The following is a 26,564-nucleotide window of genomic DNA, read 5'->3' as shown; positions in this document are numbered from 1 at the left end:
CCGACTGTGAAGTACGGGCTGTTATAAGATTTCTTCATGCTAAAGGTCTAAAAGTGATTGATATTCATCGTGAGATCTGTGCAGTTTACGGAGAAAACATTATGAGTGATGGAATGGTAAGAAAGTGGGTGAGAGCATTTATAGACGGCCGCACAAATGTACATGATGAACAATGGAGTGGGTGTCCTTCGGTCGTTAATGAAAGTTTGGTGTAGGAAGTGGACAGTAAGGTGAGAGAAAACAGATGCTTTATGATTTCCTCCTTCCGGAATGACTTTCCTAATGTTTCTTGTAGTGTTTTGTATGCCATTATGACCGAGCACTTGAATTACCGAAAATTGTACGCATCTTGGGTACCGAAAATGTTGACGGATGTGCACAAAACCAAACGTTTAGACAGTGCATTGACTTTCCTTGAGCGGTACCACGACAGTGATGATTTCTCAAGCAAAATTGTTACGGGCAATGATACATGTGTGGCCAACGTCACACCAGAATCAAAGCAACAGTCCATGGAAGTTGAGCAAGGGCATCTTTTGCTGCAAGACAGTGCCCGTCCGCATGTGGCGAATCAGACCAAAGATCTCATCCCATCTTTCCGATCGGAAACTCTAGATCATCCTCCGTACAGCCCCGATGTTAAGGCCAGTGACTACCATCTGTTCCTGCACTTGAAGAAACACCTGGGTGGTCAGCATCTTTAAGACGATGACAAAGTCAAAACAGTGGTGATGCAGTGGTTAACAAGTCAGGCGGTAGACTTCTATGAGGAGGGTATTCAAAAACTGGTACAATGTTATGACAAGTGCCTCAATATTGATGGAAATTATGTAGAAAAGTAGATTAAGGTACAGGCTTTCATATAAAAATAAAATTACTGAGATATCTTAGGACGTCTTTTTTAAATTTCAAAACAGTATTTACTTAAAAAACACACATCGTAGAACTGGATATTGTCCAAAGAGCAGATACATACTGGTTGGTTATAATTAAAGTGCAGCTACTCATGGTGGTACAGGGTGGGCTGTAATTATCATATGGCAGTGAAACTTGATAGATATGCTAATGGGTCAATGTGGAACAGAGTGAAGCTGGAAAAGATTAGTTACAATTTTGGTCATCAGGTACAAATCTGGTGCTGTACAGCATCTAGTTCTGGTGTTCTTACTGAAAAAACTGTGTAAGTGGCAGTTAAGAATAAAATCAACATTATGCCTCTCTCACTTGTCTGACATTTTCTGCCCACCTCCCACTCTTAATCCATTACATGTGGGGACATTTCTATACATCTTTCTTGCTTTTACAATGCCAGATTTCCACCTGATGGACAAAATTGGAACTAATTTTTTTCCAATATAAATTGCTTCTGCATTAATGCATTAGAATATCTACCAAGTTTCACTGCCATATGACAATTAAAGCTCACACTGGACCTCCATGAGTAGCTGCACTTTAACAAAGTGCCAAATCTGTAAAATTCACAGGGCTGGAGTCATGCAAAAATCAAAAGGCCTGTAAATTTTGCAGTTCCTAAATTTAATTTAGTGCAAAACAATGCAATGTTACTTTAATGGCTATAGTCAGTATTACAGATTTTACAAATGTTCAGCAACAAAATGCATCCATTGATGGCATGGCACTATTGTTTACAGCATCATAATTCATGTTAGAACCTATTTCTCCATTCTCTGTTCTCCTTATATCCGTGTTTCATTTGTAGTATTGTCAAGGTGTATCAGACGCAAAAATTGTGGACTTGATCAACAATAGCAACATCCTAGATAATGTACAGAGTGATTCAGATGATTTTGAATACAGTGGTGTGTCTTAAGGTATGTGTTCACTAATTTCCAACAGTGTATCACTGCTTGTAATTGTCCCCAGTTCACACATCTCTGTTGACCATGTTTGTTCTGTAAGTAGAATGTAGTTTCATATAATGTGATATTCTTTTTAGTAAACAAGATCAATGACAGCTTGTCTTCAGATGGAACAAGAATGATGTTGAAGTTGTTGAAGTTGAACCCAATGGCTGTGCCATATCTGAAAGATGGAGACTGGACACTGAATTTGACACTTAGCAACCTCTGCCTGTGAAAACACCCAAGAAGATATTAGTCAAAATTGATCATGCAAGTTCTGTAACAGATTGCATTGAAGTCTTTCTTACTGACAGTGACATAAAGGAAGCTACGATGCAGCCAAATATGTATGTGACACACACACGATACAGAAGAAAAGAAGGGGAAATAAACTCAAGCCTCATTCAGTTTTGAGTTCCTGGAAGCCAATGACTACATTTCTTGTGTATTTGACGAAAGCCAAAAATTGTGGCTAATTGGAGGACTAATAATGTTCTTACTTGTAACTTCTGTCCCCAAGTTACGAGCCATTGGTGTTTTACTCAAATACTGTTGTGCTTGCATCTTGTTGATAATTTGAAACAGAAAATACCACGAGAAGATGAATTTCATCCACTTTACAAAGTTTTACCATATTATAGTAACTGGAAGGAGTGTTACATACATGCATATTATCCCTCAGAAAAACTGACAATTGATGAAGGGATATGCCATTTCAAGTTCATGTGAGCTTCTGTGTTTACATGCAGAATAAGCGACGTAATTATGGACTGAAGCTGTTTGCTGTTACTGTTGCTGTTATAAATTTTGATGTTTATGCTGGTAAGCATGTTGTTGACAATTCTTTGACTGTAGTTATAATGCGATTGTTGTCTGACAGCTATTTGCAAAAGAAAATGGCATAATGTGTATTGAGACCAATTTTACTCCAGTCCAGAGCTATTCCAACAGCCGGCTGAGAAAGGCATTGGGGCTGTTGGAATTGTGAACAAGTTTAGGATAGGTATACCTGAAGATTTAGTAACTAATAAGCTGAAAATGGGTGAAACGTCTTTTAAGTGTAAAAATAATGAATTGGCAATGAAGTGGAAGAATAAAAGAGATATGTATAAATTGTCTACAAGGCATCAGGGCACAATGGGTACACACACTAAGAAGAATGTGACTGTGGTGTTAAAACCACATCAGGTATTCGAGTACAATCTGAATAAAATTTGAGTGGATACTGGAGACCAGCACTTGCTGTATAATCCTTTCCAGCACAGAACTCTGAAATGATGACAAAAATTATATTTCTATCTGCTGCTGATGGAGGCATCAAATGCATCTTGTTAGTGCAATGCAGTGAACAGTGAGAAACTCACAAAATACAATTTATAACAAAGCTCAGGTTATTGTGGCTAATACACTTGAAGCCATACAAAGAAATGAAAGAGTTGTAGAATGGCTAACAAAGAGATACTTTTTGTAGCATATACCTCCAATTATTAAGAAATTGTGTGTCATGTTCAGTTACTGGAGCAAGAAACGAATTTGCAAGGCTTCTTGCAAAGAGACATGCTACCATTGTGAACAATGTGGTGTTGCAATATGTCTGGAACCTTGTTTTAAAATTTTTCACACTAAAAAACAATGTGATTCTATGTGAAAGTTATGTGCAATGATTGTAGATAGATAGTAAGACATAATGTAGTACCATAAAATTAGTTAAAAATAAATCAAAGTTTGAGTTTTCTTCTTTGTATTACTTTCCTAAATTCTTAAAAACACCTACTGTAAGCGATTTCTATTATGGTAACTCAAAACTGTGCATTCCAATGAAGTTTTTTCACATAGTTTTAAATGAGAAAAGTGCAGAATTAAAATGGTACTAAATTTCCCACAATCCTATCAGCAGATCTGATGCAGAGATTTTTTAAATATTGGTAAAACTGCCTGGTTTCTATGGACAGGTACATAAAATAGGCCTGGTACTGAGAGTGTTAGTTGTAACCATCTGGTACTTGTGTTCCCTCCAACCTGGACCCTTCTGACAATTGTTGCAGGGTGTTTACTTTTAGATGTTTCACTCAGTACATAACAACAGCTGCCTGTCTGATGGATGATAAAACATGATTCATCTAAAGAGGCCATCTGTCACCATTTAGTGGACGTCCAGTTACAGTATTGGTGTGTGAATTCCAGCACTCATCACCAAAGAACAGCAGGCAGCACGGGTGCGTGAACCAAGTACCAGCTGTGGAGATCCAACTGCAGCAATGATCACTGAGCAGTTATTGAGGAGACACTGTCGGTAGCCCCCTGGTTCATCTGGGTGGTCAGTTGCTCAACAGTTGCACATTTTTTCGCTCATACACATCTCCACAGCCATTTTTCACTCTAGTCACCTAGGGCCTATGTTGCACCACAGATGCCTTGGCACCTGTTTTGAACAGCACCATTTCAGAAATGCTTCCATTCTTGGCCCAAAAGCTATTGATAATGCCTTTGTGTATGTCAGGTAAATTGCTCCATTTCTGCCTTATGAAAGCTGCATTGTTTTCTGCATACACCAAATACACTTCATATATCCTCCAATGTTAGTGCTACCACCTGCCATCTGTGAGTGGTTACTGCATGTTTACACTGAACACAGGTAGTGTAAACATTGATGCGACTGGACTGTGCATAAAGAGTTGCACTAGTAATGTTATGCAAACAACAGTAAATATTTAGCAGTTACCATGACATTGTTTGGCTGTCATAACAGGTTAGGTAGGGGAAATGTCACAATTGAAACTGGTATCTATATGATGGTAACAACTGCAAAAGGCTGTCAGTCAAAGATTGTAAGCCCTAATTCTAAAGGCAGTCTTTCAAACAAATGCATAAGTTTAATGACACTGCAAGCAATAATAAAGTAGCGAAATAATGTTACTCTACAAAATTTATAAAGCAAAGTTACAGCAAATTAAAACACATAACAAGAATTTCTTTCCATATACTCGATATCAAAATTTTATGAAAACCAAATGAAAATGTTTTTAAATCCCTAGCATCTGCCACCCACCATGAAAGGTGGAGCACCCACTAGTCGTCTGTAGGTAGAAAGTTGCTTATCACTGTGAAAGTGCATCTGTGACCTTAAAGGTGTTGTTTTTATCCTCCAGTATATGACTTCACAGACTTATTGATAGCAATTTATAGTGTCTACACAGCTGTTACATCTGTGGCACAGTTGTGTCCTATATTCAATAAACAGAAATATGACAAGTTTAATGGGTGTGCCAGACTAGGACTTTACCTAGATTCCAACTTTTTGCAGGCAGTACATTACCCATTGAGCTATGCAGATATGCTCTATACAATGGCTCAAACCTTCAACTTGTATACTTTTTTCAAATTATGGACTTATCATGGATAGAATACAATGGATAGAATACAGGGAGTGAAAGTTATGTACAGCTTGTACAGAAACCAGACTGTAGTTGGAAGACCCAAAGGACATGAAAATAAAGCAGGAGGTGGGAAAGGAGTGAGACAGCAGTGTAGTCTGTCCTCAATGTGATTCAACCTGTATGTGGAACAAACAGGGAAGGATATGAAGGCAAAATATTGAAAATGATTTACAGTTCAGGTTTGCCAATTACAGCAAAGAACTAGGAAGATTACTTCATTGGAATGGATAGCGTCTTGAAAATAAGGTTGTAAGATGAACAATAACAAAAGTAAAACAAGCATAATACGGTTTTACAAAGTAAATCAGGTGATGCTGAGGGAATGACATCACAAAATGAGACACTAAAACTAGTATACCAGTTTGTGCTATTTGTACAGCAAAATAACTGATGGTGGCAGAAATAAAGAGGGTACTAAATACAGACTGCCAATAGTGAGAGAAGCTTTTTGTCTGAAAATTAGAAATTTGTAAACATTATATAAATTTGAAGGCTACAAAATTTTGTCTAATGTGCAGCATACTCTCTCAAAGTACTGGAGTGGTCCTGGACTCAAGAAAGGGAAAATTCTAATTCAGCTCCCCATGATAGCATGGGAGCAACATTTCTGCAAATGGCGAATCACACATGGACAAGTATCTCTTATGGCAAGGAGACCCCATCTATACAAGTGCCAATGGGCTCTTTGAAGATGGACGAACATGAGGAAATTAAAGATTTTAGTGGTAGCCCTCATCCCACCAGATGAATCTCAAGTGTGGTAGGTACTGAGATGAAGAGTTCTGGAATAATACAACAACACTTCCATTGATGGAAATCTAAAGAGAGCATTGTTGTTTCTTAGAGAATAATAAGCAGAGATTTAAATCAGGGAATGTAAGAACAATGGATGAAGGGAGTTAACTGGAGAACATGATAAAGGAAATGAAAAAGTAAAACACTACTATTTTAAGACTAAATGAAATATGGTGGGTAGGGGAAGAAGAACTTTATTTGGACACTATAGAATAATATTCAGAGGAGGAGAGGAAAAAACAAATGACACTAGACTCATAAACAAGAAAAATCTGGATACAAACATAAAAAATGCTATACTACTGAAGGAAAGAGTGCTAACAATGAAGGTGCTGAGAATCTAAGTCTGCATACAAATATCTGATACAGGATGTGGGAGTAGATAAAAAATATGAACATGTAACAGAACTATATGAAAAAAATGATGGATGACTAGAATATCAAAGTAGGGATAAGTAAACAGAATAGTATAGATGGAGAATACGAACTGGGGAAGACATGAAAGTGATGAAAAACTAATAGCATTCTGTGATTGCTTTGAGTTCTGGATTAAAAACACTTTTTTAAGACCCATTGATGAAGGCTACATATATAGAAAACTTGTAATGACAGGAAAAGATAACAGATAGATTTTATTATAAGCCATCAGAGATTTCAAAACGGTATCAAATTGGCTGAAACCTTCCTTGGAAGAGATCCTGATACAGATCATAACTTGCTGGCAGCAGACATATGTACAAAGGTGAAGCATATTAAAAGAAGACAGCTGATAAGAAAATAGGATGTGATTTAGTTGAACACTGAAGGATCGAATGCCTACTCTCAAACCGCTGAAGCAAACCAGGAAGATTCTGCAGAAAGTATCACTGTACCAGAGTAGTAGTAGTAATAGAGGGGTTTTTGGGCACACGACAGCAAGGTCTTCAGCACCCGTTCAGTAACTTAGTGAGACGGGTGTCAAGAAGAAAACTCAGAACATTTAAATAAAACGGAACATAAAACACGGGGAACAATCATTGAAAAATATGTGCTCACCCACACCGAAGCGTGGGATGAAGCAGGGCGTCAGCAGTAAAACATGGACAACACAGGAAGAAAATGACAGAGGGAGCTAAAACAATGTAGCAGATGGAAGTGGCTGGCTGACCGCAAGGAAAAAAGGCGAGGAGTCAGCCACTCTGCAATATACTAAAACCTCCAGCCTAAAAGTTTAGGCCAGAGTCCAGACACGTCACGAAACTTAAAAACCCTAGACACACACGTCTCATCATTAGCTAACACAGAAGGCAGATCCCCATCAACTTGTGCTTCTGCCCTTGCATCACGGTATAAAATGCAGTCTGTTAAAATGTGCCGGACAGAGAGGTGCACACCACAAGCATCACAAAACGGACAATCCTCCCGCCGTAATAAAAAGCTATGTGTGAGAGGACAGTGCCCGGTGCGAAGACATGTGAGGGCCACCTCTTCCCGCCTGAGCAACCGGCAGGAGGAACGCCACGGCCGAGTGGTTGACTTTACCAAGCGCAGTTTATTGGCCGTCACCGACAGCCATTCGTCCTCCCACAACTCCATGCACTTCCTGTGGAGTGCAGCGATGACTGACTGCAAGGGGATAGGACACTGGACCACATCCTGCTCTCTGCAGGCCTCCTTCGCAGCCCGATCGGCCTGTTCATTGCCCCATATTCCGACATGATCAGGCACCCAGCAGAAGGATACCTCTTTACCCTGCCGTTGGAGCAAGTACAATTGGTCATATATCAGCTGGACCATCTGCTCAGTCGGGTATAGGTTCTGCAGTGATTGTATGGCACTAAGAGAATCGGAGCAGAGAAGAAACCGATCGCCCCTACCATGATGCATCTGCTCCAGTGCCTTCAGGATCGCGTGGAACTCCGCAGCGAAAAGGATATATTCAGCAGGGAGGCGAATCCTGGTAATATGATCAGGGAACACCACAGAACAGCCAAGGAAATTCTCCTGTTTGGAGCCATCAGTGTACATGACAGTGAAACCGTGATGCACATCTAAAATGTTAAAAAACAGAGACTAGAATGTAAAATCTGGAGTGCCATCTTTCTTAAAATGAGTCAAATCTAAAATAAGTTTGGGTTGCCGGAGGAGCCAAGGTGGAGATCTGCTCCAACCGCGACGTAAAACACGAAGACCAGCCATAGACATCGAAGCGAGGCAATCCAGTGCGCGAATCCCATAGGGCTGTGTCGCACGTTGCCAGTTATGAAATAAACGTGCCAGAGGAGGCTGAGCAACGGTATGGTATGCAGGTGTGTATGGTGTGGACAAACTTTTATACGCCTGGCGGACCATAAGTAGCCGTCGCCACATATGAAGTGGCGGTTCACCAGCCTCTGCACAGAGGCTTGGTATGGGGCTAGTTCGGAATGCCCCAGTGGCCAACCGAAGCCCTTCATGGTACACAACGTCCAACATCTTTAAGTAAGAAGGCCTCGCAGACCCATACACCGTGCACCCATTTTTACTGTACCAGATGGATGGAATATTATTGAAAATAAAATTATGAAAGTCTTAGATGAAGATATTGGAGAAGTAAAGGACAATGTTAGATAAAATTGATAAACATATTAAATGGAAGAATAGCCATTCTGTAGGAGAAAAAAGAACAGTATAGTGAATAATGAACTAAAAAAATTAACTGATCAGGATGAAAAGTTAGTTGATATCCCAAGATGTCCCAAGATGGAACAAATCAAGATCCAAGAAAAGTCAGCATACAGAAAGATGACAGAATGCAGAGCAGAGAATAAACAGGTATGGAAGAAGTATAATGAAGAAGTATACAAAGCACAAGCAGGTCATACATGAATTGTAATGTGACAAAATAGACTATGGAGCAAAGATATAGAGATGTGAAATTAGAAGGTATTAAGAACCTCAGAAAGAGAATATCTATAGGCTGTGATAAAACACCAGCTGAAGCTCTAAAGGCCTTGGGAAACAGAGCAATGTTTAGACTGACCAACCTTATCAACACGATACATGATAAGGGCGTATGGCCTGAAGATTTAGTTAAAACTATTGTAGTTTCTTTTGCATAGAAATAAAACATCAAAGAATCCAGAGGTTATAGGACAATTACTTCTGCATGACATTTAACAAATTGCATGTGTAGCCTTTTGCTCAGAATATTAGGAAGAATAAATTAGGAAAAATGGGAGAGGTTCTGTTTGGATGCGAAAAGGAAAAGGGGCACTAGATGTGCCACAGACTGGATGTTCACCTAAAGGGATCAGCCCCATCAGACACTGGAGCATCATGATGTTGCATGTGCACAAGGTGTTGCCTCCCCAGACTGTGTCGAACACAAGGGGACAGACAGTAGGGCAAGTGTCACCGGAGGTCCTCCGTGTCAGGGGCCTATTTCCTCCACCATGTCACATGTGCTGAACTGGATCAGCATGCATTTTTCTGCACCCTGGCTATATAGCATGGATCCAGCCAACACATCAGCAGTTCACTCCACTGAAGCTCTGTGCCAGTTCATGTGCTGGCTCTTAGAGGCATCAGTCAGAGCCTAGTCGGAAGCCACTGCTGCGGGACCTATGACTTTCCAGTTATATTCCAAGATGTACCTGTTGGCCAACTATGCTGAACGCTAAACCTCTGTCATTAGGGATTATCAGTGGTGTAATCCTCAGGGCCCACTACATTTATTTACTGTGTGTTACTGGCATATGCCTGCTAGTGTCTGAGGTTATTTTTTTGTGTGTGTTACTGGCATATGCCTACTAGTGTCTGAGGTGTTTATTTTTTATTGAGAAGAGTTTTTCCTTCATTATTAAATCTCTTTACTGTTTTATTATTGCATATAAAGCTTCTCTCTGTGTGAGACATAGCAAGCTACTACTGAATGTTTGAGGATGATAGGACAATGAACTAATGAACCATGGACCTTGCTGTTGGTGGGGAGGCTTGCGTGCCTCAGCGATACAGATGGCTGTACCGCAGGTGCAACCACAACGGAGGGGTATCTCTTGAGAGGCCAGACAAACGTGTGGCTCCTGAAGAGGGGCAGCAGCCTTTTCAGTAGTTGCAGGGGCAACAGTCTGGATGATTGACTGATCTGGCCTTGTAACACTAACCAAAACGGCCTTGCTGTGCTGGTACTGCGAACGGCTGAAAGCAAGGGGAAACTACAGCCGTAATTTTTCCCAAGGGCATGTAGATTTACTGTATGGCTAAATGATGATGGCGTCCTCTTGGGTAAAATATTACGGAGGTAAAATAGTCCCCCATTCGGATCTCCGGGTGGGGACTACTCAGGAGGACATTGTTATCAGGAGAAAGAAAACTGGCGTTCTACGGATCGGAGTGTGAAATGTCAGATCCCTTAATCGGGCCGGTAGGTTAGAAAATTTAAAAAGGGAAATGGATAGGTTAAAGTTAGATATAGTGGGAATTAGTGAAGTTCAGTGGCAGGAGGAACAAGACTTTTGGTCAGGTGAATACAGGGTTATAAATACAAAATCAAATAGGGGTAATGCAGGAGTAGGTTTAATAATGAATAAAAAAATAGGAGTGCGGGTAAGCTACTACAAACAGCATAGTGAATGCATTATTGTGGCCAAGATAGACACGAAGCCCATGCCTACTACAGTAGTACAAGTTTATATGCCAACTAGCTCTGCAGATGATGATGAAATTGATGAAATGTACAATGAGATAAAAGAAATTATTCAGGTAGTGAAGGGAGACGAATATTTAATAGTCATGGGTGACTGGAATTCGAGAGTAGGAAAAGGGAGAGAATGAAACATAGTGGGTGAATATGGATTGGGGGAGAGAAATGAAATAGGAAGACGTCTGGTAGAATTTTGCACAGAGCATAACTTACTCAAAGCTAACACTTGGTTCAAGAATCATAAAGAAGGTTGTATACATGGAAGAATCCTGGAGATACTAGAAGGTATCAGATAGATTATATAATGGTAAGACAGAGATTTAGGAACCAGGTTTTAAATTGTAAGACATTTCCAGGGGCAGATGTGGACTCTGATTGGTTATGAACTGCAGATTGAAACTGAAGAAACTGAAAAAAGGTGGGAATTTAAGGAGATGGGCCCTGGATAAACTGAAAGAACCAGAGGTTGTACAGGGTTTCAGGGAGAGCATAAGGGAACAATTGACAGGAATGAGGGAAAGAAATACAGTAGAAGAAGAATGGGTAGTTCTGAGGGATGAAGTAGTGAAGGCAGCAGAGGATCAAGTAGGTAAAAAGACGAGGGCTAGTAGAAATCCTTGGGTTACAGAAGAAATATTGAATTTAATTGATAAAAGGAGAAAATATAAAAATTCAGTAAATGAAGCAGGAAAAAAGGAATACAAACATCTCAAAAATGAGATCGACAGGAAGTGCAAAATGGCTAAGCAGGGATGGCTAGAGGACAAATGTAAGGATGTAGAGGCTTATCTCACTAGGGGTAAGACAGATACTGCCTACAGGAAAATTAAAGAGACCTTTGGAGAAAAAAGAACCACTTCTATGAATATCAAGAGCTCAGATGGAAACCCAGTTCTGAGCAAAGAAGGGAAAGCAGAAAGTTGGAAGGAGTATATAGAGGGTCTATACAATTGCGATGTACTTGAGGACAATATTATGAAAATGGAAGAGGATGTAGATGAAGATGAAATGGGAGATACGATACAGTGTGAAGAGTTTGACAGAGCACTGAAAGACCTGAGTCGAAACAAGGTCCCGGGAGTAGACAACATTCCATTGGAACTACTGACGGCCTTGGGAGAGCCAGTCTTAACAAAATTCTACCATCTGGTGAGCAAGATGTATGAGATAGGCGAAATACCCTCAGATTTCAAGAAAAATATAATAATTCAAATTCCAAAGAAAGCAGGTGTTGACAGATGTGAAAATTACCGAACTATCAGTTTAATAAGTCACAGCTGCAAAATACTAACGCGAATTCTTTACAGACGAATGGGAAAACTGGTAGAAGCCGACCTCGGGGAAGACCTGTTTGGATTCCGCAGAAATGTTGGAACACGTGAGGCAATACTGACCCTACAACTTACCCTAGAAAATAGATTAAGGAAAGTCAAACCTACATTTCTAGCATTTGTAGACTTAGAGAAAGCTTTTGACAATGTTGACTGGAATACTCTCTTTCAAATTCTAAAGGTGGCAGGGTTAAAATACAGGGAGCAAAAGGCTAGTAACAGCCCAACTGCGGCTCGAAGGAAGTTTGTGACAAAGTTCAGGCTGAAAACAACTGGTCCAACTGTGCTAACAATCCAGAATTTGATTTGCAACTTTGAGGGAATGGATGGTGTTCATGATGACAGTGTTGGCAATGTCAGTCATCCAAAAAGGGTGAAAACACTGAGAAGACACACACTGTTTTTCAAACCAGTCCCAGAAAATTGATCAGATGAGCTGCACAACAGGTAGGAATCAACCAGAGACACCGTGACAAATTGTTGTTGAAGCCCTGCATCTCTTCCCACACTTCAAACCCATCAGACATTAAGCCACAGGGGCATGGAACAGCGATTGTGTTTTGTCAACACTATTGTCCACAGAATTGATGAACAGGGCTCTGATGTGAATGTGGTTTGGTTTAGTGACGAAGCCCAATTTAATATGGATGGGTTCATCAATAAGCAAAACTGGCGCATTTGTGGGACTGAGAACCTACATTTCGTGATTGTGAAGTCTCTTGTCATAGTAATACTTGGTAAATGTACTGACACAGTTAGGAATATGGCAAAAGGTGCATTGGACATTGTGCAAGACTGGTGCATTAAGTCTAGGGTTTCCTACAGGGCCGTAGTGTGGTGGAAGAAGGTAGAACAGCGAGTTGCAGCTAAGGAGCTTGTTAAGGTGCAGAGACTGGCCTGCTCAGCCATAACAGACGGAATTAGCAGCACACCAACCATTGGGATGGAAGCAATGCTGAGCATGCCTCCACTATAACTTTGGGTCAAGATGGAGGCAGCAGCTGGGCATACAGACTTAAGACTGGTAAAAACTGGATCTCATTGGGATATCCAGAATCACACACTCAAATAGTGAGTGAGGTAAATATAGGAATGGCTGGGGAAATGCCGGCTGACTATATAATAACTCCCAACTGCTTCAACAAGCCTTACAATATTACAACTGGAAGCAGGGAGCAGTGGGAAAAAACAGTTCGACACCATACAGGGGACATTGTCTGGTTCACTGATGGGTCAAAATCAGACCAAGGCGCTGGGGCCTGGGTGTACAGGGTAAAGCCAAGACTGGAGCGTGTCATCTCTCTGGGAAAACTGGCCTCGGTATTCCAAACTGAAATTACTGCAATAAGGGAGTGTGTGGAGGATGATATGCATAGGTGTAACAAGGACCATAGCATCTACATCTATTCAGACAGCCAAGCAGCCCTGAAATCATTGGCAGCTCCTGCAAACAAGATCTAAGATTGTTTTAGAATGTCACAGGGCTCTGGTGGAGCTAGCAGGAAGCAATAGGGTATACCTAGTGTGGGTTCCTGGCCACTCAGGGATCAGTGGCAATAAACAAGCCGACAGATTGGCCAGGATGGGGGCAAAGACTCCATTCATTGGACCAGAACTTGTCCTGACAATCACCAAGGCCATGATCAAACTAGAACTACAGAACTGGCTTAGTAAACGGCAGATAGAGTACTGGACCAAAGTCTATAAACAAAAACATAGTAAGGTAATGATGCCTACGCTGTGTTTTAAAAGAAGCTCTACAATCCTGGGATTGAACAGGAAATAGGTTAAACAATTCATGACTGGACTGATGACCGACCTTGGGAATTTCAAAAAACACCTACATACAATGGGTATAATAGAGAAGATCCTAAATGTAGGATCTGTAATGTGAGTGAAGAAACTGAATCACATCAAATCTTTGAATGCATGGCATTGGAGAGCAAGAGATACAGAATTTTTGGGACTAGACCTGAAGAAATTGTGTCTAACAAAAAACTGGTAAACGGACTCCTTGCACTACTCAAGGGCATTGGTTGGCTTTACTAGATATACAGGGAGCGATAAACTCGGTTTCGGTGCAGGCAGTGACAGGTTAGACCAAAGCTGTTTTAGCTTCCCTGCCAAAATCAATCAATCAATCACCCTCAATGATGACTGTGTGGTGTGCAATGTCCAGTCACAGAATAATCAGGGTGATAGTCCTTGATGGCACAGTGACTACCACACAGTACATGAAGGTTTTGGAAAATCGATTTCATCCCATTATTGAAAGTGACCCTGAGTTCGACAATATGTGTTTCACGCAAGCTGGAGCTCAACCCCATCGAAGCAGGAGAGTGTTTAATGTCCTGGAGGAGCACTTTGGAGACCGTATTCTGACTCTGGGGTGCTCAGAGACCAGTGGCATGAGCCTCGACGGGCCACCATATTCTCTGGATCTAACACATGCGACTCCTTCTTGTGGGGCTATATTTAAAGACATGGTGTACAGCAATAATCCCAAAACCATTGCCAAGATGAAACCAGCCATTCAAGATGTCATCGACACTATCAATGTTCCAACACTTGAGTGGGTCAAGCACATTTTCGCTATTCATCTGCGCCACATCATTGCCAATGACGACAGGCATATCGAACATGTCATAACCCAAATACGAATATCTGTAGTGACATTTACTTGTGGAATAAAGTGTGTGCATGCTGTAGTTTGTAACTAATTTAGTTCAATAATTGTCACCCTGTATGTACATCTGTTACGCTGACTGGAAAAAGCATTTGACTGGAAAAAGCATTTGATAGAGAGGTCAGAAGAAAGGAGACAAAATGTAGTGGTAAGGATGGGCAATGAAGAAACAGATGACAAGATTTGGAAGAAGTGCTAGACTTGAGTATCTATAAATGTTTTTCACTATTTACACTGACAAACTAACAACAAAGCATTAGAAAAAGCAAGAGGTACAATACTAGGAGTATAATGGACAAAGAAAACAAAGCACTCATATCATCAAGCAGTGAGGTCTGTATCAGTGGCAGAATTACATTTTATGAGGAAAATGACAGTAAAAGTTGGAAAAATGTATGGAATTTACAGAAATGAAAGAAAGACAAAAAGTGATGAGAAAAAGTAAATATGAAGGTTCCATCAAAATGGGAAGGAAATATGATGGAACAAGTAAAATCTCTTAGGTAGTGTACCTATAAAACTTGGTGACAGAAAGTGGAAGCTATATGCTGGATAATAAGAAAAGTAAAAATATGACTCAAATAGCTTTTGAAATGGTGAAAGATTTTTTGGGAGCAGAATAAATTCCGATAGAACTTGGAAAAAAGGTTCACCAAGTGCTTTGTCTATCAATGACAGTCAAAAAGGAGGAAAATACATAGATATTTATGAGTGGACTGACGGAATGAAGAATGAAGAAGAACTTCTAAGTATCAGAGAGGAAAGAAAACTAGATAAAATAATTAAAATATGGAAAACATCTTTGCTGGGACACATATTTTCAAGAAATTGCCTGCAGTGAAGAGACATTGGGAAATGATTGCAAGGAAGAGGGAGAGGTAGGAGCAGGCTTGGAATGTTAAATAACATTAAAAATGGTTGAAGTTAGCAGCAGATTACAGAAGAGGCAGAGGACAGAGAGAAGTCGAGAGCGCCCAATAGGTACCTGCCACAAGGCAGATATACCAAAGAAAAGGAAGAAGAAGTATTATATGGAGATGATACGTGGTCTATATACACTGCATACAAGGAAAAAACTGAAGTTTTTGAAATGTGTTGCTTCAGAAGAATGCTGAAGATAAGATCTGTAGAAGCGTTAACTAATGAGAAGGTAGTGACTTTGGGGAGAAAAGATATTTTTGGCATAATATGACTAAAAGAAGAAGTAGGCTGATAGGGTGCATCCTAAGGCATCAAGGAAAAGTTAATTTGACACAGCAGGATTGTGTGTGTGTGTGTGTGTGTGTGTGTGTGTGTGTGTAGTGGAAGGGGGTGGAGAGTTCATGGCTGGGATACAACAAACAGGTGCAAATAGAAGTTGGTTGTAGTAGTTATGCTGAGAGGAACAGAATTACACAGGGTAAACTAGTGTGTAGAGCTGCATCCAACTAGTCTTCAGGATAGTAGCCAAGTTGACTATTCAATTTTATACACAATATTATGATGACTATCCTAAGTGCATCCTTCAGTGGCTCTGAGTAATGAAGTTGTCTGTGCTTGTGGCTGGACTTCAATCACACTGGGTGCAAAATGGAATCATCAGCTAATAACCAACAAAGTAGTATCAAAGTAAACATAAGACATCACCTACCTGTAAGTATTATGTGTGCCTGCCTCTGCCGCTCACGTAACTTGGCGTATTGCTGCTTCAGTGCTGAGATATCTAATGCAAGTCTTTCTCTGTCAGGCACTGTCCCTGAATAGTTCAGAGCTGATAAACTTGAAGATGTCTGTTCACGTTGGGTGCCATCTAGTTAACAATTTGACAGGAATTCAGAAGGATAAAAATAACTGTGAGGCATAATTCAGCTCTTAACACTATTTTTGTGGGTAACTTACACTTTTTTACAATTTAATAAAAATAATGATGGTAAATAGTAAATAAAATATTGTTCTGCTTAATAATGTAACTTCTGTTGAACAATTAAATTTATCCAACAATTTAATCATTGCGTATAATGCACTATTTTTGGATAAGATATTTTGGGTGTCATAGAATCTCGAGATCATTGTACTTCCAATTATTAATTACATGAAGCAGTATAACAAATGTCTACTGAATTATTTTGATTCATATCTGTGCCTGTTTTTATATTTTAGGAATAATTTTTTGTCAGATAAAACAGTCAGTATATATGTGGTGTGTGTACTTTCGGACATGTCTGAAAGAGGAGACACCATTTTAATTTTGCAGTCACTATGAATCGAGACACAAAGTATTAATGACATTTACTGCCAGTGCACACTGATGTAAATCAATAGGGAAAGTTGAACATTTGTGCTGGACTTGGACTGAAACCCAGATATCTTGCTAACTAAGCAGATGTGCTGACTGCTGTGCTATCCGGACACAGTGGTCATCGCAACTGCACAGACTGTCCTAGAACATCAGATCCAAATTCTCAACCTCTCCACATACTACGAACGTCATGCCCCTTGCCCATTATCTTCACTACTTGCAGCATTTCGTCAATTTCCATAAGAGTTCAACCCTGGTGTGCATCAGCACTGAAGAGATCTTTGTCTTCCTCACCTTAATTATATATATGTGCTGTCTGTTCTTACAGGGCAAGGAGGCACTAAATTCACATTATATGGATAGTTTCAGAATTTGGGTCTGATGGGAGGCATGCTAGGGCAGTCCATGCAGTTCTGATGACCACTGTGTCCAGATGGTGCAGTGGTCAGTGCATTGGCCTAGCAAGCAGGAGATTCAGGTCTGAACCCGATCCAATGCAAATTTTCTACCTTTCCCACTGATTTAAATGACTCTGCACTTGCAGCTAATGCCTGTTATCCTTTGTTTCTTAAAACAACAGTTTATTATTGTCATTACAACAGAATGCAAATTTAAGCCACATACTTTATTCTGATTACCAGAAATATAACAAAAGAGCTATTGAAACAAGTTTTGTCAGACAGAAAGGCTTTGAGTCTTTATTATTGAAAATTATTGAAAAATCTAAACATATACACGGTGAATATAATTAAAGTTAAACTTTCAAAATGCTGTAGAAATAACACCACTGGTCAGAATGATGTCAAATTGCAATGAAATATTCTTGGAGAAGGGGAAAAATGTATGGTAGAAGAAAGAAAAATGGTGTGAAAATTGATCAATAAATGGCACTGTATATGTCACAATACATAAATGAAAGCACCTGTCATGCGCACGACCCATTGAAATTGGTATAAACACACTGTGTACATGGTTTTTCCTCCTTTCACATCTGCGATATTCATCATGACTGTCTCAATGCAGGATCGTGCTCTGCTTGTAAAGCTGTATTACAAGAATGATGACAGTGCACACGTCACTCTGCAGATGTTCCGGATGCTGAAAGGTTTGAAAAAAGGCGTTGGTCTGACGACTGCCGTGGGACTGGAGAAAATGATTCGGAAATTCAAAAAGACAGGTTCTTTTGGTGTGCAACCTGTTAGAGGGAGGAAACGAACTGATTCGATGTCAGTGGAAACAGTGGCCACAGCAATGCAGTAGGAGACAAGTGGTGGTGAGCAAGCATGTAGTACAAGGAGAACTGCCCAAACATTGAACATACCCGTGGGCATGGTGCATAAAATCCTACAAAACATCCTTCTTTGCTATCCATTTAAAATTACCCATGTACACAAGTTGCTTCCTGTTGACCTGCCAGCAAGAGAGACCTTTCCTTAAGAATTTCTTGCTCACATGGAAGTGGACAACGATTGTCTGTGGAAGATTTTGTGGACAAACAAAGCCCACTTCCATCTGAGAGGATATGTCAATACACAGAATTGTTGAATATAGGCAACGGAAAATCCACAGGCAAATCAACCAGTACCACTTCATCCTGAAAAGGCCACTGTCTCGTGCAGGTTTACTGCATCATTTATCATAGGGCCATTTTTTTTGAAGAGACAGGTGGTTCCGGTCCTGTTACCTGTACCGTCACTAGTAAATGCTATGAGTGTCTTTTGCACAACCACGTCATTCCAGCTCTCTGATAGTATGCATGGGGTCATTTTTATGCAAGATGGCGCACCTCTGCACATTGCAAATCCAGTTAAGCAGCTGCTGAAGCGCCATTTAGGAAATGCTAGAATTATCAGACACCATTTCCCTACAGCCTGGCCATCCCGATCACCTGATCTTAATCCATATGACGTCTGGCTGTGGGGATATCTGAAAAATGAAGTGTTCAGTGTTCCAAATGCAAACAGCTGCATTGAAGGCACGCATTGTGCAACACATTCTGAACGTGACTCCGGAAACACTTCTATCAGTTGTGGAACATGCTATTTCTCGATTTCAACTTGTAGAAAATGGTGGACAGCGTAGTGAACATGTTTTGCACCAGTCACATGGAAATTAATAATACGATTTGATTTTGGTTGATGTGTTTTATGTGGTTTTTTGCCTCAGGACAATTAAAAACCAATTTTTCCCATCTGATGTGATATGACCCTTGCCATGGTGTGTGAGCTTACATAACAAACAGTATCACACCTGTATACCCATGCACATTGAGTAGTACAGTTTGTTTAATGTCAAACATACACCTTAGGCATTATTGTATGAGTCATTTGTCATTTGTAGTTGACCACTATTAAAATGCTTACAGTGCCATCTATTGCTACATTTTGTAATTATTTATTTTTCTTCTGCCATACGTTTTCTCCCTTCTCCAATAATATTCCATTGCAATTTGATGTCATTTGGACCAGTGGTGTTATTTCTATAGCAGTTTGAAAGTGTAACTTTAATTATAATCACCCTGTATATAAAGATGTGCTGCATGGCAGAACATTGTTTTAAATTCACAAAAAGTAAGAGAGATTCATCTAAATGGATATAAATTAGTATCACATTACTGCCTGGATAATATTAGGAAAAGGGGAGGGGCTATAAAGACAAAAGTGGAATTAAGTTCTACACCTCTGTGATTATTGTGCTGCACAGCTCTTTGACTGCTGTACTTCAGTAATGATATGAATATTAGGAGATTTTGTTATTCAATGTAGAAGAAGCACTAGATTGATAGCTTTTAAAGTCCTTCATTAGATGGAGAAACACACACACAGACACATGCGCATGCATGGACAACTCACACACAGATGGTGACTCATCTGTGCAGGCATTGTTACCCCTCTGGGACGAGAGTGATCTTAGCTAGTGTGTACAAATGGAGGTACAGGAGAGATATGGAGCAGGGAGGGGAAGGGGTAGCAGGGTAGGGGTGGGGAGAGATGCTCTAGTGCTGCCTGTTGAGCATGCAGGGCCATGGTGAGGAAAGGGCAGCAGACTGCTGGGTGCAGCATTGAGAGAGCTGTGTGTGTGTGTGTGTGTGTGTGTGTGTGTGTGTGTGTGTGTGTGTGTGGGAGGGTGGGTGGGTGGGTGGGTGGGTTGTTTGGTGGGAGGGTGTTGTGGGGGACTGATAGGGGAGGGGGATAAAGGAAAAGAGAAAGGAAAGAAGCAGAGATAGGGAAAGGACTAGGCAGTTGACCCAGAAGGCATGTGTGAGTCTGGAACAGGAGCAGAGAAGAGCGTAAAGGTAGGGACAGGAGAGGGACTCATTGTGAAAATGTCATGAGATCAAAATCAATATAAGAAATAAAAAAAACAAGGGAGGTAATTGTACAAGTATGCAGGTCAGTGGGTAGATATGAGTGGAGAGAATGGGTAGCAGGTATAAAATGAGTGAGCAAGGTCAGTATGGTATGTACATGAATGTGGGGTATGAGAGGGAGAGATTGTGAAGGGACGAGGTGTGAGAAATACATGTGCCATGCAGGCATGACCATAACAACATGCAAAAATATTCATATCTGAGGGGCTAGGAATAGTTATATAAGTGAGAACATGGGATGCAAGGTGCTCCAGCACCTATGATCTGTGTTCGCATATTGCTGTGTATTACACAAGTACATGGGTGGGATGATTGCCACATGGTGGCGAGGAGTCAGTGCATCGCACGATGCAAGGTAAGCAAGGGAGTGCATATTGAGAGGAGGAAAGTAAAGAAAAAGAAAAGGATAGATGGCCTCCTCTCTCCCCTTGCTGCACCTAGCAGACAATGCTCTACTCCCACCACATCTGTGCACACTCCCACATTCAGCACTACCATATCCTCCCCCAACCCTTGCCTGCTACCCCTCCCTGTTACCACGCTATGCTTCTTCTGTAATCCCACTAGCCAATATCACTACTCAATGCAGTCAGGTTTCAGTACCCAGGAATAACAGAGCTATGTGTATGTCATTTGTGCATGTGCAAGGACATGTCCGAAAGAACAGACACCATATCCATAAAAGTATATAGTTCTGGCAATACCGGTCATGTCCTTCCTCTTCTGAGCAGATGCATACATTTTTACCTGAACTCTTACAGGACTTGGTAAGAATGTCTTCCACGAGTAATGAGTGCGTTGGTCAGGGACACTAAGAATGTATTGTGTGGGCATATAAGGTGAGCATGTGCGTCTCGTGGGCGTGCACGAAATAGTCCCTGCAGCCACACTATCCTCTGTGACCTTGGTGGCTCAGATGGACAGAGTGTCTGCCATGTAAGTAGGAGATCCCAGGTTTGAGTCCTGGTCGGGGCACACATTTTCACGTGTCCCCGTTGATATATATCAATGCCCGTCAGCAGCTGAAGGTATTAATATATAATTTTAATTTCGTTCTAGACAGCTGCAGGTCATCAATACACCGTATTCATATAAGTATATAGATCTTAACTTTGTCACTATACGGACAGCTGATAGTGCTCTATGTGAAGTTATGCAAATGCTCGGTGTTATTATCCAACACTGAGAAAACATCAATTGAGTAGTATAAGAAAAGAAACAGCTGTTTTCTTTTTTTATTTTCAAAGCAACTGATTTTTCCCCGTAATATGCATACATAAATAACCTAGAAGTAGTACCATAATTATGAGTGTGAGTATATTAGAACTACTCTTAATATGCTGTGAGTCTACTCTACAGGAGTAGCCAGTAGTGGTTGCTTTTTATCTGTTAATATATGAGTTGACTGGTTCCACATCCCCAATGGGTCTCCTTCATGGTGACTTTTATGAAATATGATGTGTGAATGAATCAGTTAATAACATTAACTTTCTTTTTACTCTTTGGAGGCTTATAATGTGTAAGATGGAAACAGACCAATGCAACTATCTTGGGTGTTGGCTGTCAAATACACTCAAAAGGTAATGCAAGTTTTTGTCAATACACAGCAGTACACAACACCAGCACAAGCAGAAGAAAGCAACTGGCCATTCAACAGACATAACAATTACAATTTATTAACAGTTCTCAGACTGCTATCATTTCCTAGTGTACTTCCCACCTTTTCTCCTTGGTGACCTGAAAACAGTTGAAATGCCATACGCAGCAGCTACTGCAATCTTCTCATCATCCTCATCTGTTTCATCATCATCATCACTATAAAATATCTTTAGACCTCTTTTAGCTGCAGTGGAAACACTCTGTGTCCAAGGTGTTATATTGTACAGGTACTTGTCCCGCAATTCATTCAGCTCCGGGAATGGAAATGGTGCAAGATTCACTACAGTCTGTTGGAAGTAAAAGAGCTTATGAGACAATATCAGAATATTAATAAATGTTTTCACATTAAAATTACAGATTGTGTGAAACATTACATTTAGAATTCTACTGAATATTATCTTTTGTTTTGAAGTCAATAAACATGGCATGGTATCAATGTTTTATGCTAACAGAACAGGCATACAACTGCCAAATTTTCTTTACATTTTAATGGAGCCCTCAAAGTTATTAACATAATTTTCCTATAAATGTGTTTTCAAACAAGTCTAGACTTTCATAATAAGATTTTTATGGGTGAATAACTTAATGTAGACTTTTTACAATTAAAATGACTTAATTTTTATCTAAATAAGCCTTGAGTGGTTCTTCCACTACTGATGTTGTGGTCATCAGTGCAAAGACTGGTCTGATTCAACTCTCCATGATAGTATATCTTGAAATTTTACCTCTCACACTTTCTTCAATTACCAAATTGACTATTTATTGATACTGCAGGATGTATTCCATCAAAACATCCCTTCTTTTAGTCAAGTTACACCAGAAATTTATATTCTCCTCAATTCACTTCAGTACCTCTTCATTAATTACAGTGTCTACCTATTTAATTTTTATCATTCTTCTGTATCATCAGATTTCATGAGATGTTTCCAGTTTGTGGAAAAAAATTCCAGATAAATTTTTGGCGATAGTATATTGCTATTCCTTCTCTTTCACTATTTTAATTGGGTTTTGGAAAGGAAACCATCTGAAGATAGACTTCAACTAAAGAATAAGAAAATAATTTACCAGGGATCAGTTTAGAGAGCAGTTCATTAAATATTGCCACTAAAAGAGTGGTATACGGCCCAAAGACAAAGTTTGATTATAGCAGAATCCCCTGAATTTTAGCATTGTCTAAAACACACCAGGGAATTTTTTGTAAGTTCTTCCTTTTGACTAGGAGTCTTAGGGACCACAGCCGTTTACTATTGTAAGAAAATGAAATGCGTGGCTACCAGTTTCAGCACTTCAATGTGCCATCTTCAGTGTGTAGTTGATGGTTGGAGTGCTGACATCAATTTTACAGATAGTCTGCGTAACCAGTTATATCGGCCACTGATCAGTATATGTAGGGATCATGTCAATCCCTTCAGCATCAACTACAGCCTGAAGATGGTGTGTTGAGGTGCCGAAAATGGTAGCCACAAAATAAATAAGATCATAAGGATGGCTGTAGGCCTGTGTGCATAGTAGTGAAACTAAACGCTCACCCAGCAACTTGCATATTTGTTTTATGGGGTAGTCTATAGACTGTCATCAACATGTAAGAAGCCATAAGATCTTGTTTTGTTTTCTTATTTTCATTCTCTGTTGTTCATATTTTTAATAGTGTAGCTTTGCATCACCTGAAGTGCTACAATCATTTAGTGTGACCTCTTGTTCTAGTATTCTCATTATAGTCTTCTGTCTTCTTCCAACAATCTGGATTAGCACCTTCTTTCACGTTATTATATAACTGTACATGGTGAATGGTGAATCAGAACTATGTTTACTGTGTGTATTATTGTGAGGAATCTGTAATGTCACTAATCTCTTTCCCCATTTTATATATGCGTATTAATAATGCCAAGATGCAATGTAACAGTCTGCCATAAAGTGTAATTGAAATCCATCTCATTAACAAGTTTGTAGCTTCCAAATTTATTTGATCATGCTTCCTGGAGCAATGATTTAATAATGCTTCCTGGAGCAGTGGAGTTTCGAAAGGAATAGGAGGACATAATAAGATAATAATTAATGAACAGACATGCCACAGTGTGATTCCCCACATATTGTTTTACTAGCAAAAAATTACAAAGGACAGGCACTGTTATTCCCACACAAAAAACAGCATACTTGTGTGAGAGTGAATGATGGGAAACAAATAAATATAAAAGAAAGAACAGTCACAGATTAATTTAAATGTCAGGGCATAAATATTGCCAGTATCTAAAAGGGGGGTTGTCACTACCTGAGGGGAGAGGAGAAGCAGGGAGATCATGAAGAAAACTTAACTAGCAACATGGTTCACAGACCGTAAATACAGCCTCACCTCATTATGCAGATTGATAATGACACAGAGCATGTGGGTCACATTGCATGCAGATATGTAACGTGTCAAATGTTATCCTCGAATTAATCACTGTACATCGTAGGTATGACAGCAGATGACCAACCACTTTAACCAGCCAGTAACTCAAGAAATATGAGCAGAAGGATGAACACCAGCAAAACGAGAATGAGATCTGCTCTCTCAGACTGCGGAAGTACCACTCACACAGTGAATGTACATGAACCAATATAGTTATGTAACAATGTGATATACTAACAGAGACGTCTCAGAGACACAAAAAGAACCAGACTAGGCAGTTAGTAATAGCGTTATTTCTTCAGGAGTTACAGAACATACTTATAACCTTAGAAAATTCATAACTTCAAAAATAAATACAGTACAGACATGAACAATGGGTCATTTTAAAGGCAGTGTAGCAGAATGGATAGAGCTAGCCACAGAATTGCAGTAAATTTTGTGTTTTAGGGTACATAATGAATTCCTTGCATTTCTTGTATTTGTTTAAAGAATAGTAGTATGGATAAAATTAACACAGAAAATCATAAAGCAGCATATGAAACTACAGCAAACAACAAAGTGATTGATGAGTCGCACCATACTGTTGACATCCATCATACCTGAAAAGTGGCATTTTGCTAGTTGGGAAAAATAGGGCAATGAAAATAGCACAAAAAATTAAAACCCAATCCAGTTTTATACACCAATAACAGTTGATGATCTTTCTTTTCACTTGATCTAATAATACTCCAGTATCACATAGAGAATAAGGTCACTTTCTTTGCAGATAGTTTAGTAAGCAGAAACTCACACCAATCCTTTAAAGAATATTCAAATGCTGTTAATAATATCAAAATTCTGGATGTGTGACCAGGTGCATGGCAAGAACATCCCTCAATTGATATGTAACATGACCATGTGAAATATGACTATTCCAATGAGTGCCAAAATCTGACTTTGATAGCTGTTAATAATGGTATTTGCACCAGTGCCTGTGGTGTATAAGACCTGAGGAATGTGAGCACTAGCAAGATGTGAGAAGCTGAATTGCCAATTAGCAAGCCATAACAGCCACACAGTTCAGCCTTTCTGCATTTTCATATGGTTTAGGACTCTAAATGTTTTGAGGACATTTTGGACTTAGATTATTTTGTTTACAATCTGAACTCAGGTTTGAAACATTCAGTTTTGGCTTAGTTAATTTATGTTGGGATTATTTTGTTTACAATCTGAACTCAAGTTTGAAACATTCAGTTTTGGCTTAGTTAATTTATGTTGACAGGCTGTACTTAATTAATTTGCAGACAATATTGGATTCTGTTACTCATGGATAGTGTGAATAAGTAACAATCAGTTGCCATGAAGACCACATGAATGCCAGACAGCTGTATTTGCTTTGACATCATAGACAGTTGTGTTTGTTAAAAAATAAGTAGAGCAAAGCACTTATTGCCTATTTTCACTTGAAAAACTTCCCAGCCACTTATATGTAGGCTGCTTAGCTGTTCTCAGTTCATCATATCTTCAGTTAAATCTGAGGACAATTTAAAGTTTGAAGAAATAAAGTTTAAAGATGTCAATGCAAGCACCTCCAGTCAAGGCTGTCTTGTGCCATTCGCAATGTGCCATTCATGTCCATTATAGTGAGAGGTACATGCATATGCCCATCATAATCATAATTTGTGTGTGTGTGTGTGTGTGTGTGTGTGTGTGTGTGTGAGGGAGAGAGAGAGAGAGAAGGGGGAAGGCTTTATTCTCTCAAATAAGCTCACAAGCCTCATTTTTGCACAGAGGGCAGAATTGTCTTTGGCTAACAGCCACTGTGGTCAGTCAGTCACCCTGTGGTGGCACCTTGATCATTTACCTCAAAGTTTATTGACCCAGTCTCCAGACTTCAGATGCAGCAGCCAGACATTTTCAAAATGTGTATGCACAAGCCCACCTCTGTATTATGACTGTCATGTGCAATTACTTATCACTGTCATAGCCAATGCTCACATCTATCTGATAATTTTTGAGGCATAGCCTGGATCTCCTGTACCTTATCTAATAAGGTTCTTCTCTTTTAATAAGATAGAACATTCTTAAAATTTGATATAATGTTGAAAGTGTCAC

General features: G+C 39.7%; 1 protein-coding gene across 1 annotated transcript in view; it reads right to left on the bottom strand.

Moving 5' to 3' along the window:
* Positions 1 to 26,564, bottom strand: part of LOC126201832 (uncharacterized) — an 827,155-nt gene that overhangs the window by 42,269 nt on the left and 758,322 nt on the right. Inside the window, exons 7-8 of the mRNA XM_049936816.1 lie at positions 22,143 to 22,368; positions 16,405 to 16,563 (exon numbers count right to left, since the gene is read on the bottom strand). Coding sequence (XP_049792773.1) covers positions 16,405 to 16,563; positions 22,143 to 22,368 — 385 coding nt within the window. The remainder of the gene's footprint in view (positions 1 to 16,404; positions 16,564 to 22,142; positions 22,369 to 26,564) is intronic.

This window comes from Schistocerca nitens, chromosome 1, assembly GCF_023898315.1.
Source record: "Schistocerca nitens isolate TAMUIC-IGC-003100 chromosome 1, iqSchNite1.1, whole genome shotgun sequence".
NCBI classification, from domain to species: Eukaryota; Metazoa; Arthropoda; class Insecta; order Orthoptera; family Acrididae; genus Schistocerca; species Schistocerca nitens.
The sequence above is the reverse complement of the archived record's forward strand: the minus strand, read 5'-3'. Positions and strand labels throughout refer to the sequence as shown.